The 15,179-nt window shown below is 38.9% G+C and overlaps 1 protein-coding gene across 1 annotated transcript in view; it reads right to left on the bottom strand.

Moving 5' to 3' along the window:
• Positions 1–818: 818 nt before the first annotated feature.
• SUDS3 (SDS3 homolog, SIN3A corepressor complex component) overlaps positions 819–15,179 on the bottom strand; it is a 28,581-nt gene continuing 14,220 nt past the window's right edge. Inside the window, exons 8-12 of the mRNA XM_050924162.1 lie at positions 12,924–12,985; positions 11,979–12,000; positions 11,115–11,220; positions 5,053–5,137; positions 819–1,553 (exon numbers count right to left, since the gene is read on the bottom strand). Coding sequence (XP_050780119.1) covers positions 1,455–1,553; positions 5,053–5,137; positions 11,115–11,220; positions 11,979–12,000; positions 12,924–12,985 — 374 coding nt within the window. The 3' untranslated portion in view covers positions 819–1,454. The remainder of the gene's footprint in view (positions 1,554–5,052; positions 5,138–11,114; positions 11,221–11,978; positions 12,001–12,923; positions 12,986–15,179) is intronic.

The raw sequence follows: 15,179 nt of genomic DNA, 5'->3' as shown, positions 1-15,179 counted from the left end.
CAAGTGTGTGTACACAGAATCATTACTGGGACTTGATGCTACCCAACTGTAATAAACAAAGGACTGGAGAAAGGTAAAATTTAGAAGTTCATTTACCCAGATATGAAATACAAACCTAAACATGAACAAGGTGGCATTTAAAAAAAAAAAAAAGAATAAAGACCCAGTTCCAAGTGACAGACACTGACAAAGGAGCACCTTAACTCATTGCCCAATGTTTTCAAGTGGAGACTCAGTTTCACTCATATAGAAGGCAGAAAGTTGACACTCTTTCCTATATGTTGTATAGTTCGTGTTGCTGCATCAACACATTTCATGGCAGCCTCTGGCCATCAGTGTCCACTTGTGAAAAAAGTATTTTTAGAAAATAGCTACCAGGAACTCAAGTGGTTGAACACACTTGAATGGATGTCACTATCAGTCAAATACTGTAGAATTACAGCACTTTTGAAGAGGACACTGTAGAGACTCATCTTGGTTTCTAACTAAAAAACACCTTGAAAGAGAAACTTTATGACATTTGGGGAATTAGGCTTCATACATACTGTCAAGGCCTAGCAATGCAGCTTTTCGTTTTGTATCAGGTCCTTGAGAGCAAAGATCTATATCATAAGTTACTCATCAACTGTTCCAGTATGGCCCATTAATTAGCTGAGTCATCAATTTCAAGGAACTTATGTACAGCACTGAAAGGTAAAATTATCCATGATTATACTGTGCTGTTCACAATGTCACTGCCTCATGCAAAGTCCAATTAATCCTTTGGTTTATACTCATCTATGTATGGAAATGCAGTGTAGCAGTATAGACACACACTGTTTGTTCATCTGAAGGGTTTTTAATGTGAAGAGAAAGGAAGCTTTGGATTCACCAAGTATGACTGTGTTTAACCAGGTTAAAATCAACTGGAACATCAGCATGTTACAGGTTTCCAGAACACTTTTCACACTTTCCTAAAAAATCCTCATTGCATGGGCAAATCTTTCAACAGCTCATCCAAAAGAACTGATGTCATGTCGTTACAGACAAAGCTAGTTGGATTAGTCTCCTTCTGCTCAGCACCCTAAGCTTTGCAGAAAAAACAGAGCTAGCTTTCAACAAGGAAAATAGCTGGGCTCCCCCTCAATTCAAAAACTTTGTTGTTGTCCATGTACACACACGCTTCACGGTACAAAGATAAAAAGATGAGAAAATATGATGCAGAGTCTTCTTAAATATATAGTCTCTAGAAATATGAAAAAGCTCAGAGAGGCTTTACGGCAAAGTCCAGCGCTCCAGGGCTGTGCTTGCGTGTCACTAGAGACTTAAGGACTATGGGGATGATGTGGCCAGCCACAAACAGTCTCTCAGGAGGCCATAACAGCATCTCTGTTGCTATGGCTGGGTGGACAGCCTGCTATTCCCTGTAAGAGGGTTCTTTTTTAAAAAAGAAAAATCAAGGAAGAGTCAGACAGTCACGCAGCTGATCGCCGACGGATCACAAAAACCCCTCGCTGTAGCTGTCCGAGATAGATCCTCATTTTTGTGCTGTCACTGGTCTTCCTCACCCAGATCTGCATGAGAGAGAAAGAGCAGACGGAGACCCGCCAAGATTAGAAATATTGGAGAAAAATCTTTCAGGGATCCTTAATGTTTGCCATAAAAGTTGCTTTCTGCAGCTCTCCCCGCTTTCTTAGGAAGAATATAAAACATGGCTTTTTAAAAGCAACCTTGGTATAATGTATCCAATCACCAGCTTTATCCCTCTCTCTGCTGCCAACCTTCTATTAATCAGAAAAAGTAATTGCTCCTAAGCATCAAGCAGGTGAAGTTCTCTACTGCAACAGCTCATAACAGAAAGTTTGCATTTGTTTTTAGCTAATCAAGAATAAGTCTCCCTAGATCCACAGATCATAAAATTACTTGTCCTGGGATTTGCTCAGACAAGTAACTATTAGTCAAATGAAAAGCTTGCCCTGATTTTGTTCAGTGAAACATTTCTCACACTATTAAATTATAAAGTTGTATTTGGAGATGAAAGTGCTTGCTTTTTGAACACCTACACTGAAAATTCTTACTACTGCAGATATATAATCTATTTAAAAGGACAAATTGCATCTGCAGAAATAGCCATTTGGAAAATAAAGTTTTTAAAATCAAAGTCATCGTCAAGGATTCTGGAAACCAGATCAGATGCCTTTAAACTGAATCTGTGCAAATGTCCTCCTGGTTTTATCATTTTAACTTCATTTTTTTTAAAATGTGTTTTAAATAAGAATGAAAACTTGATAAAAATTAACATTGCTGCAATTATGAATAGAGTACAATATTTTCCATTACAAAGGTTTCTAAGTTTAGTCTTGACCAATTCACATTTTAATGTTGGCTTTCAGGTATAGGTATATCCTTAACCATCGACTTACAGACAAAGTAGTTGTTGTTTACTATATTATATTCTGCATTTCCTGCTTTTAATTATTCCTTTCACTGGAAGACTGTCTCCAACATCTCCTCAAATATTCAACGTTTAAGGGTTTTAACTTTATAACTGGGGAATTTACTTCCAAAAATTCAGCTTTTCACAGAAATGTTATCACACTTAGCAAGTTTCAGTTCCAGAGTTTATAAGTTCACCTTCTAAGCCCTTAGAGAATTCTATCTGCTCATGATTAAGAGTATACATAGACCCTAGCACACACATTTTCCCCATTACGGTTTCTTTCAGAAGTACCTTCCTTGCCTTTCCGTTGTTTTCAGTTTAAATGCCAAAAGGGGGTAGGGGAGATAAAAACCCAACCCGTTTCCCTCTTTCTTCTAATCCAGTGCTGAAGCCAGCTGCCTTTGAAAGGATGCTCTTATTCCACTTTAAGAAAATGCAAGTCTGCATTATCCTTTTGCAAGAGATTCTTTAATTTCAGCTAAAGCCTTTCATCATTTACAACATTAAGATCCTTAATGTTAATTGTAATAACCTTAATCAAATTAGCCATTTCTGTATGTGTTATAATACATCTGTTGGCATTTTGCTACAGGTTCATTTAAATAATCAACCATAGAGCCTAATGATTGCTCGGTAACTATGGCTCATTGTTATAAAAGAGCATTTCCCATATATTAATTTTATTGATAAAATATTTTTCCTTTAATACCCATATCAGAGGTACTTTTTTGGTTCACGGAGGCCACTCAATTTAAGCATTTCTAGCTCCATTTTCTTGAAAAGTTAGTTTTCACATTGTTTGCCAATTGTTTTTCTTTGCACAATTATCCTATTGCTTAAAATACCAAGTTTGTTTTAGGTTTTGATTCAGATCAATCCTAGATGCACATGCCTCTTAACCCCCACTAACCTCATCCCAACTCTTTGTCAGCAATTCAAGTAGCATTAGCCAAATGACTTGCCCTTTTCTGGTACTTAAGAGACTTGTGAACACTTGAATTAATCCCCAAACATGCGCTGCCCAACTCCTTTCAGTCCATTAGTTTGTGGGAGGCATTAATCATCATCAACTATCTCAACTCATACCTGCTAAAGACAACCATTTTTCTGAGCCGGAGGTGAAGGAATTTACTATAGCCTATGGAACCTGAAGCCAAACTTAAAAAGTTTCTGATGTGGTGGTTGAGTATCTAAAGCAGCCAAAGAGTAGGACATGTGAACAGGAAAGTAGGTATAGTTATTAACCGCCAGTAATTTTCAACCCAATTACCTTGATAAAACCAGGAGAACATTTAAGAAATTGCTCAACTTTGGACCTTAATTGTATCTTAAGCCAGGAGTCATTTCAAACTGGCAACTACCCACCAGCTGGCAATCACAATGCTGCTGTACAGACAGCTGCTGTATGAGGAACCAGTGTCCGGTTTACCATCAGTGTTCATCCTGTTGCTGCAAAAACTGACTAGCTTTTGAGAAATTACTAGCCTGCTTTCTTATTGGTAGGGTATACTCTCAAACTTCACCCATATTTTGCTAATACTATGAGGTGTCTGTACAAGGCAAGCTCCAAAATTCCAGTTTCAGTCACTGACTGTCAGATGTATCCCAGAGATAAAGGCTTTTCAGCAAGGGAACTTCCAGGAGATTGCGCCTGCTGTTTTCTTTTAAGAGACTTCAGATCTTGATTTAATTTAATAGGCAACCTAGAGGTCCTGTAACATATATAATGAGGTTAGCAGTAAGGTTGAAGTACCCTATCTACACCTAAACTTAGTAACGAGCCTTTAATTCATCCTCTTCTGGGACCCCAATGTTTTATGTCAAATGAGAGTAAATATTTGTTCCTGGAAAGTTTAAAGACTAGAAGTAACGGAAATTTTCAATCCACAGCCAGGGAAATACAATGCAAATATCTTTCCTGATGCCCTGCCAACTGAGTAGCTTGGGCAGAGAGGGACCATCATATCTACATGGTAAAGATATTGAAGTCTCCTACCAGGTCAATCCTTTGCCTCTCCTCAGCAGAGACAACCAATTACGTGCAGTGGTTCTGTAATATGGATTCTCGGCCATCAAGGCTGATCCAAGATCATTAATATTCATTCCACCAAGGAGCTTAAGACAGACTTGGCTCTGGAGCCAAAAGGTGAACTGAACTTCTTTACTCACTAGGAGGCTTACCTCAAACCCTCAGTCAAACTTTTCTGCAGGGGAAAAATCAGAAGACTAGAGTATATCATAATCCAATTTTAACAGGTTGGCTGTGCACCAAAAATCATCTATGAGCAACACAGAAGAGGGATATGTAAAAAGAGATTTGTTTAAGGATATGAGTGTTAATAAGAGATCAACCCAAACTATTAAAGTTACAAATATTAAAACCCACTAACACTGCTGAGCAAGCATCACTGGCAGCACAATTATGAAGATTATGATTGAAACAGTAATTCAGCTGCACCTCAGATTTAGCTTCTGAAATACCACATCTTTCCCCAAAGGAAGAGGCTGCTACTCTCCCAAGCAATTTGTATTGTGATTATGAGTTTAAGCTCAATTGACAGACATCCATTTGCTTGTCTGCACTGACTCTTGTCATTGTCTCATTCGGATCAAAACTTAAAGAAGCCCATTACCTCGTTGGCTCCTACAGAGCTGATCACACAGCTGATCTTAGTGTTCTCTTTTGACTCCAGGTAAATAGCCTGGCTCTTGTGGTACCTGCAAAAAGCAACGCATGAATCTGTTAGCTGCCCAGCAGATCCCATCTACGGCATGTGAAGATTTAGAAAGCCATGAGTAGCTTGATTTATGAACCATACAGATTCTATATGCATGAGGATTCTCGCTTTTCTCAGCATATTCACATCATTACATAGCTAAAGATTTAAACTCATTTCTCTCCCCATCACCTACACCCAAACATTACAAACACACTAAGCTACATACGGCAGATTCCCCCACCCCACTCAAATATACAATTACTGACAACTCCCCATAATTAAAAGGTTTTAATAGAATTTCTTACTTACATAAAAATGGGTAACACCAAAAGTTGACAATATTTACCCTTGGGGCAGAGTTCTTTTTTTCCCTGCAACTGATTTGCTTCCATCTTTCAATAGCTACAGAGTATTAAAACAAACTCATCTAAAATGATCTAAAGCATACAGACTAACAAATGGCTGGGTTGTAGGGAATTCTAGAAAATCTATCAGATATGCAATTAAAAAAAAAACTAATGTTCTTAATATTGTGTCGCAACTGCTTGCATTTACACCCAATGAAACCCAAAAGACAGTGCTTCTCCACTAACACAACTGGTACCTTGCACAGGCAGGGAAGTGCTGAAGCATCAGTGTTTCACTGCCAGTTTTGTAATCAAGCCCCAGCTCATTTCTCTGGCAGCATCTCACACCTGGTTAGTCCTCTGTGCTACAAGTATAGTACCCAGCCCAGAACTTGAATCCTTTGCCCCTGCTGCACCACTACCCGAAGTTGAACTGAGGGAGATTCAGTGCAATTCCACTCTGGCAAACATTAGGAATTGCTTTGACACTGCAAACCTCTCCATCTTCTTGCCCCCACTACCTTGACTAAGCAACAAGTGTGACTTGCAACATAGTTGGAACTCCTGAGACTTGCCAGTGAAGCTATGTGCTAAACCACCTCACTAGGTCCTACAGACTGGTTCATTGCTGACTGCTAGCACACCAAGCCCTCAGATTCATTGTCTGTATGTTCAGCATAGCACTTGGTTCCATGGTCAATCCTCTACCCCCATCACTTAAAGTTTTTTACAAAAAAAACATTACACATGAAATAAAAAGCAGGAGGCATAAAACTGGTGTAGCAAACTGGCAAAGAGATTAGATCTAGTGGCAAGCAGAAAGCTGCAGTGGCCTAGGAGGTACAGCCATATGAAAGGGATCAAACAGGGACAGGAGAACCAGGGATGCAAAAGATGCTTAGGTCCAGAGGTTTAGAAGGGGGTCTGCAGTTGATAGGGATGGATATGAAAGGGACAGGGGGAGGAAGAGGGTAGAAGACATCAGAACAGGGAGTTCTGTCCATGCTGCAAGTAGATACAATTTCAAGTTAAACATGGGTAAAAGCCTCTCCCCTCCCCATTTCATAATATCCCTTATTTCAAGATCTTCCCTTAAATTTTCACCTTCCCCACCCAAGAACATGCAAAGGAATTAAGGAAGGTATCCCCCTACATTAGGTGTCATAAGGGCTGTCAGAGCTACTGTCCTGGAATCTTGATGCTCTAATTACATTTAAAATTGATGCTAGAAAAGATACAGGGAAAGTGCTACACAAGCAGCTTTAACTTGGAGTTAGGAAGTACATTTAAGCAGCCTTATCAATGCAGTTAATAAAAAAAAAGTCAGGCAACACATCAATATTAATCCAAGCCAACCCTAATTCACATGGCTTCTCCTCCAACTGTCATGATACAACATCTCAGTACACGTAATTCCTCAAAAATCAAAAAACAGACCTCAGATTCCTGCTGATAGTAAAGAAACTAGGGACATTAAATTATGTTTTGATAGAATGGCTTAATCTTGCTAAGGCTGGAATTAAAGTTGTGGAAGTGTGATTTTGCAGAACTAGGTATGTGCATAATGGGTGATCACCGTGGAAGTGATGAGTGTTTGGGTGTTATGTTTAGATGGTAAAGCATGTGATGGAGGTTGGTATGGATTTTATTTTTTAGTTAGTGCATAGATTTAAAAAAAAAAAACAAACCAAAAAACAAAACACCCCCCCCCACTTGGACAACCTAACAAAGATAACAGTTTGCAAGTTCCTTCTTCCCACACACTCTGCCAGTCACTGCCATGAAAAACACACACTCACTTGCCCTATAGACACTGAGCAGACAAGAGACACTTCCAGAGGACTAAACTCTTGGGGAAAAGTGGACTGTTTTAGAAAGTCAGGAAGAAAAAAAAAATCACATTTATTAAAGTCTAATATTTGATCTCTCATGCCACCCAAAGTTGTCAATTAGAGACAATGTTTGTATTATAACTAGGAAGACACAGGATCCCACATGACATTGCTGTATCCAGCTTGTACAAGTTTCTTTGCTTATATAAAACATGAGATAAAATAGGGTCTTATCTTATTTTGTCCAAGGCATATGCCAAAGGATAATGCAGTGCTTTCAAGTGCTTGATTTCATAGCCTTAATGTTAGCTTTCTGCATGTAACACACTTAAGGATTCACCTTGTTAATGCTGTAGTTAAAGTATGCTTGGTCTCTTTATTATCCCATAAGCAGGAATCACTTACATATAATCTATTTCAGTATAATTAAGTGAACAATTTTAGCCAGGAGTATAGAGATGCCTTACAGTTACTGGAGCATAGTTATACTCCCACATCTGCCCCTATAATGACATGCCTGACATTTAGATCAGGTGTCTGAGCTGCAGAATCATTGCAGTTACTTCCCTAGCAACTGTTCAGTATGCAGCTTTCAGCACGCTGACTGGCTGATAGCTATTAGAGTATGATAATTTGCATAATCTGTTATTTCCATAATAGCCATACGATAAAATATGAAAGTCTCCAACAATTAGTTCTATAATCTGTTCTGACTGGCTCCCATACTTGCATTTTCAGGCTGTTTCCCAGCAATGAAGATTATAGTCTCAGCTTTATGCCCTTCAGATGAGAAAAATGCCAAAGTGTAAACAACAACTAAAACCAGAAGACATTGGGTTAACAAAAAAGATAGGGAAATTGTTTTTGAAATGTTAAACATCTCAGACCTCTATCTCCATTTTCAGGGCGGGATTTCATCTGGTTCCCTGGTAACTTAATAGTAACCATGAGACTTGGCCAATGAACTGCGTTTATTCAGCAGTTATCTTGTAAACTGGAAGCATTCTCAAGTTATTACAACCCAGACCCCACTGCCTGCTTGAAAACAGTGCTAGGGCATGAATAGCCCTCACTATGAGGTTGTAGTAACCAGAAGCTACAATCTGACAGCTCTTCATTGTCTATATGAAGTGAGTTGGGGGTCTTAGCATAATTAATGTACACACTTCCATATTGCAAAACACCATTGCAATTGGCACCCTTATTACCAAGATAACAGTGGGATTGGAGAATGACCTACCTTTTCATCAATAGAGGCTATTGCTCACTGGCACAGACCCATAATGATGGGTACTATAGAAAACTTTAAGCTAGGCAGACGGTAGAATTAATGGAGAGGAGCAAGATGGCAAGGGGAACTAGGCACTACCACTGCCTGTTTGTTGATCAAGACTGTCACTCAAAGTGGTCAGACAGCCATTGAAAACAAGGGATAAAAATAGAAGGGGAAAGGTGGACTAGGACTGAATTTACCTGGGAATTTTTTAAGCTGGCTTCTAGAAAGAAAATAGCTCTAATGGGTGAACTCTTGCTTTCCATTAGGTAAAATAAACTGCCATAAAAGGCTAGCACATACAGAGGCTGCCTGAAACTTCATCTTCTGCTAGGTAATGTTTAACTCAAACTCTGAAGTGTCTCAGCTTGTTCTTGCAAGGGAGTTTTTCAATAAGACAAAGGGACTCTGGATGATGGACAAATGGAACACAAACCAAAGCCTCAGATGCACACTGTACTTCAGACTGAGGCCAATAATGGAAGCCTCTCCCATTCCCTGCTATGAAATTCTCAATTATACTGTGCACATCTAAAGTTAAAATTAGAGAAGAAAAGTGGTTTTGCTGCAGGCAAGTGTTTTAGGCATTGGGGCAAAACGGCTGAGGAAAAAAAAATAGACTAATTCCATATCCAGCTGGGTTTCCCATTATTAAGTCTCCATTTTGTGAAAGAAGAAGTTCACCAAATGGACTCCCTGAGGTTTTTGTAGCTACATTTCTAGCCTTAAACATTAACTATTTTGAGAAAATTGTCCTTTATGCCTCCTGTCAGAAGGAATAAAAAAAAAAAAATAGTCACTCCTGAGCTGTCAGAGTTTATTATTTTTAGTGCATGCTAGCAGCTTCAGGTTTAATATACATTTCAAAAAAGTTACCCTCCTACCATGAGCTACTTTGTTATTTTAAAATATCAGCTACTTTGCAGAGGCATTATTACTATCAATCAAAATGTGAGTGGAATTATTCTAGCAAAAATGTAAAACAGCAGTACAGGACCCAGGAAAAGGCAATGACTACAATCCTTGACAATGAAACAAGGAAACCCCATGACAATGGAATGCGGTGAGAAAAATATTTATGCTACAATGCCATATGTCCTAACCACATATGATTTAGAGAGTCCTTTCATACTTTTGAGAAGCTCACCTGGGGTCCAACTATGTATTCCTTAGTTTGAATTTGATGGGAATTTCGCTTGACTAAGATGCAAGAGCAGCCTGTTGTCTCTAAGAGGGAGGAGGACATAAGCCTTTTACAGATGTGTCTGTGTGCTTGAAATTCTAGAGAGGGGAGTTTAATCACTATAGTTTATCCTGGTTTCAGAAAAAGCAGGGAAGAATAGTAGTTTTAAACAAAAAAGCAATACACTTGTGAAAAGACTCAGTTTGTTGAATCCTAGTTTAAGCCACACACGTTCAAGCTCCTTTCTATTGCTAAACTTTCATTACACACACACCCCAAACCTTTAGTGAAATTTGACAACCAGAGGGTTGTACCAGGAAAACTGCTCTAAAACTCAGCGAAATTGCTGCTGTGCTAGGTTACGAACTTTTAGTTATAGCCTTCTACTTAATAGCTAAAGAAGAACAGGTCATAAATCTGATGAGAAAATGACCTACCTTCTAGGTGCTCATGTTGAGTAGAACTCATTTCACATGCCACCCATTCAGTGAGAAGGTTACAGCAACTTCCCTTGGTTTTCTGAGCTAACACACAGCTCAGTCAAAGTAATACATTATAAGTCATGTAAATTGCTTGCTATTTTTAAAGGACTAGACTGCGTCCTTGATTGCTCACTCTTGCATATTTCATAGGATTAAGCTTAAAAAGGGAAGTTCTCTGTACAAAATGAACATCTTCCCTGATGTATCATGAGGTTTCAGTAGTTATATACCCATAAAAATTACAGAGATAAATCTGATCATCATTTCTGAAGTGGGTTCTTGTGGGGGGGTTTGATCTTTAAAGGTTATTTGGTTTTAGTTATTAGAAACATTTTTCATTCTACTCTGCTGGTTCATAATATTTTACTACCTTCTGCCACCTTGTGGCATAACGTTCTAATGAACCATAAAGCTGAATTAAGAACTTCCAATATCGTAAAGAGCTGCTGCATCAGCACCAGTACATTTGGGTAATAGCTTAATGGATTTGCAATTGTCTGCACATAATCGTGACTACCTTTACTAACATTACTTTTAATAAATACACTTCCTTGGTGTTCTAGCACAAAATAGGGCCCCCAATGACACCAGCTTACATAGCTATAAATTCCCTTCCACTAAAGTCAGAGAGGGAAGCAAACTATTTCTCAGAGTTCTGTTAACATTCCTGCAGTAAAGAACTATAGCCACTTCTAATTCACTCAGAGCACCACATGTAGTAAGTGGCTAGCTCCTGCTCAGAAACACATTTTGCCTCTAAAATGTTTTCTCCAAAGGAAGTTCTCTTTGCATTGTTTTGTCTCTACAGAGCTCAGACTAACAGCAGCAGCTGCCCCCACATATTCCCTCTAAACCTACCATCTTTTATCATAGTAGAGTTTGCCATCTTCAATCCGAGCCTCAAACCGCTGTGCCGGAGACTCTGCAAGTGTGGCTGGTAGGTGTTCTGGAGATGAAGGAGATGCTGGAACAGAAATAAGTTGTATATATAGACTAGCATGTTCACATCAGCATATATACATGCAACAGGAAAAAACTGACGATAGGTGTAAGTCTTCTCTTCAGAGGTGTTAATGCAATTTCACTGACTAAAGGAGGTGTGGTATGAACAGAGGAACTCTAATTTACTTCTGCTTTGACATAAATGCCTTCTGTTTGGGCAAGTCATTTCACCTCTGTGCTTGTCTCTTTTCACCCAAAATGGCTTGCCAGGCTTCTCTCAAAGAATTTGAAAAGTGATAGTGTTACAAGCAGACAGACAGACAGACTGGCCCTTGAATTAGCTTCTAAGTGACTCTTGTTATGTAACTAAGCCCAAAAAAACTGAAGTAAAGCCAACTACAAACACCAGAGAAATATCCAGACCCCTCTGGTGAGTTGTGTAGCACAACTGGTCCCACCCACCTGAGAAAACTGGGCGCGCCATCTCAATACACCACATAGTGAAGATGAAAAACCTCTTACAAAAGCATTTTGGTTGATTCTTGAATCCTACATTTAAACAGACACCTGCACCATCATATTTCACTATTTATACTGTTCGTTTTATAAAAAAGGTAAAATGGCACTTTTGAAGCACTAGAACTGCCAGTAATTCTCACTGGATGACTAACCACAGAGACTAAAAGAAGTTCCAATTTAAAGACTGCTACAGGCTCCAACAAGATTCATGTATGCTTGAGAGAACATGATTTGTACCCAATGTTAATATCGTGCACTTACCTGGTCTCTTCGGTGATTTAAGCTACCAGAAAAAAAAAAAGAGAGGAATAAAGCCATTTTAAACATTTGAAATGCAACTTGTGGTATCATAAAAGCATTAGTCTGAAAAAGGAATTGTGCTAAAGGAAAAAGCAAGATTCAAAAAGAATTGGAATGTAAAATTGTAAGTAAAGTTATTAGTTATAACTAGAATCCAGAACATCAAATCATGATCAGTATCATCAGACAAAAATCTGGAAAATGAAGTTCTCCTCTAACTTCAAGTAATTCACCAAAACAAACAAACTCCATCTCACACCCTCCCCTCAGTCAGAGTGTTTTGATCAGGCTTGGCGTAAACTGTTCTAAAATAGGCCTCATTGATGAGAGAAGTGAAAACTCACTCCATCATCTTGCATAGTTTTAACAAGCCCATATGGGGACCCTGATGGAGCTCTGGCAAAACAGATCATAGGTCTGGAAACAGACAAAACCTTTTATATACAACCTTCCCACCTCACCCAGCCAGCATCCTATGACACGAAACAAAGCTGAGATGCATTACAGAGAAAGACGGAAACACATGACCTCTGTTTTAAGATTTGAGATCTGACAAGAGTTTGTATCAGTGTCTGTAAATCCAGATGAAGGAAAAACACTTCTGATTCCTCCATTTTATTAGAATCAGATATACTGTGTTTCATGCAAATAGTACATCAAATATATATACCATTTCATTAAAGTTAATTCTAACCTGTTGGAATGGGATGGGGCAGGGGGAGGAACTACCATCTTGATAGGCCTGGGTATGTTAGGCAGTGGAGTACAGACTAGAAAGCCTACTTTGGATGGGATACCTATGTAAGTGACAAATTCCCAGCATTATTAAGAGGAGCAACTGATTAGCCAGATATGGAGATAGTTCTCAGCATTGGTTAAGTTTCTCTAGAACAAGCTATTACTTACCTTATTCAGTGTCCTCAGATCCTCCATTATCTGTTCATCTGTCAGCAGATAATTTAACTGAGGTATTCAGAATTAAAGGTACATGTAACCAAGACACTTTTGACAAGCAAAGTTAGAAACCAAACATGCCAATGGTCTCCCTCTCATGACCAGGACAAACTCAGAACTTTACAAGAAAGTCACCTAAGCTACAATATTCAAAGAGAGTCCTACCAAAGAAACAAAATCTATTTGTTACATAGCCATCTTCAGGGCTTCACGCAGACTGTAGCCAACTGACAGTTCTGTTGCAAAAAGACTGTTCTAGAACATTAGACACAGGGCGGGCGAGGCGCTCTCTTTTAAATGGACCAACTTTGGTTGGAGAGAGACAAGCTTTTGAGCTTACACAGAGCTCTTCTTCATGTCTGGGAACTGTCTCTGGGTGCAAGTTTCCCAGACTTGAAGACCTCGTGTAAGCTCGAAAGTTTGCCTCTCACACCAATAGACGTTGGTCCAGTAAAAAAAAACAAAACACCAACCACACAACTTACGTACTGACTTTGTCTCTCCAGTATCCTGGACTGACAGGCCTACAACACTGCATACATACTTTAACCAAAATTCATCAAATAAAAACTGCTTAAAAAAGAAAGAAACTTGATTTTTATGCTGTGAAGGCATAACCAGTAACATTTTCACAATCTTTTCCAACCTGCACTGTATGAGAATACCAGCTAATACTTGAGCTGCAAGAAGATCCCAAGTGTCGATTCACATTTCGTGAAGAGCTGCGTTCAGTTCATCAGCAGAATGAGGGGACAATGGTAACACTGCAGCCCACGCACTGGGTGTGAGCAGAGGCCTGAAAAATATGAATCTCCAATGCATCTTGGGTCAAAACAAAGTAAAACTGAGAGGAAGATAAAAAGGAGTACCATCAAACTAGTCAATTATTAAATACAATTAGAAGCATTTTAGAGCATTACATGCACTCCAAGTTTCCAGTGCCAGTTTTTCTGGGTTTAGAATCACATTTTCCTCTTTCTTTTCTAATGTATTGCTCCCCTCTATGTGGATTCCAACCACCCCCCTCTTTTTTTTTTTTTTTTTTAAAACCACCACAAAAAACAGGGGAACTAACTGATGAGAGAAATAAAATTGATTGTATTTAGGTGAGTTGTTTTTTGTACAGTCTGTGTAAACAAAAAAGTGAACAGGAAAATTTTCCTTGGTTTTTCCAGCTATGATCTTGAATGTTACTTCTAACACTTAAGTAAGAACGCTCAGACAGAAGTGTTTTTTAAACTGAATTGTCCCTTCAAAAAGGAACAAAAAAAACAAACAAAAAAGCTATTTTACAACAACTTAAGAACAGGAGGCTTCATTTCCAGGCTGTGGATTTTGATGGAATGCTTGCTGCACTCCTGCTTTAGTGCAGCAGCATCCAGGACCCACTCAAAAGGCAGACTTTGACCTTTCTGCATACAACTAGCATTAACCCTTCCCCAGTGAAGAAGGCAGGCAGTGCTTAACTTAGGCAAGACATGGAACCCAAGCTGGCAGTCACAGTTTTATGGAGGAGAGAGTGATTTCCACAGCAGCAGGGATAAATATTAAGTCTGTGGCAGATTTCCCTGAATGATGGCAAATAAGGGATACTACAAAAAACAAAAAACCAAAACAAAACAAAACCATCTAGCAAGAGTAGTTCAAACAAGGCAGGAGACCCCTGCAGTTATATTCAATTAGAACTACAAGTTCAGGGTCTAGTACAAGCATGCAGAAATCATGAGTCACTCCCAAAAGTCATAATATGGGCTTTTTTTTTTTTTTTTAAAGTTTAAAGAATAAGCTTGAGTCTCTTTTTATTTGCCTTCTGAAAAATAGATGTGCCTGGCTTTCTTTTGTACCTTTTATTTAACTGGAAAGTAAGTAGTCATGGCTGCAGGGGAACCATGCAAACATTTACATAGGCTATGGTACCAGCCCATTAAATCTGACCTCTGAAGGGAATAAAGATCATGTATTTTCCCCCTCCTTTATGCTGTACGAAGGCATGAAAGATTTTCTCCAATTTTAGTTATAATGGCTAGTCTTGCATTCCTTGTTTTCACTACACAGCTCCTTAGATGTGCAGAGATGTGGAATGGCAGTTCTGACACCAGATGAAGGGGAAGAACAGATGAATTTCCTCTCAACTATTTTATCAATAATTTGAGTTAAAGCCCCTTCCTCCCATCTTAATCCACATCCTGTCTAGGCTCCATGGAATTC

The sequence above is a fragment of the Gopherus flavomarginatus genome, chromosome 15 (assembly GCF_025201925.1).
Source record: "Gopherus flavomarginatus isolate rGopFla2 chromosome 15, rGopFla2.mat.asm, whole genome shotgun sequence".
NCBI lineage: Eukaryota > Metazoa > Chordata > Testudines > Testudinidae > Gopherus > Gopherus flavomarginatus.
The sequence above is the reverse complement of the archived record's forward strand: the minus strand, read 5'-3'. Positions and strand labels throughout refer to the sequence as shown.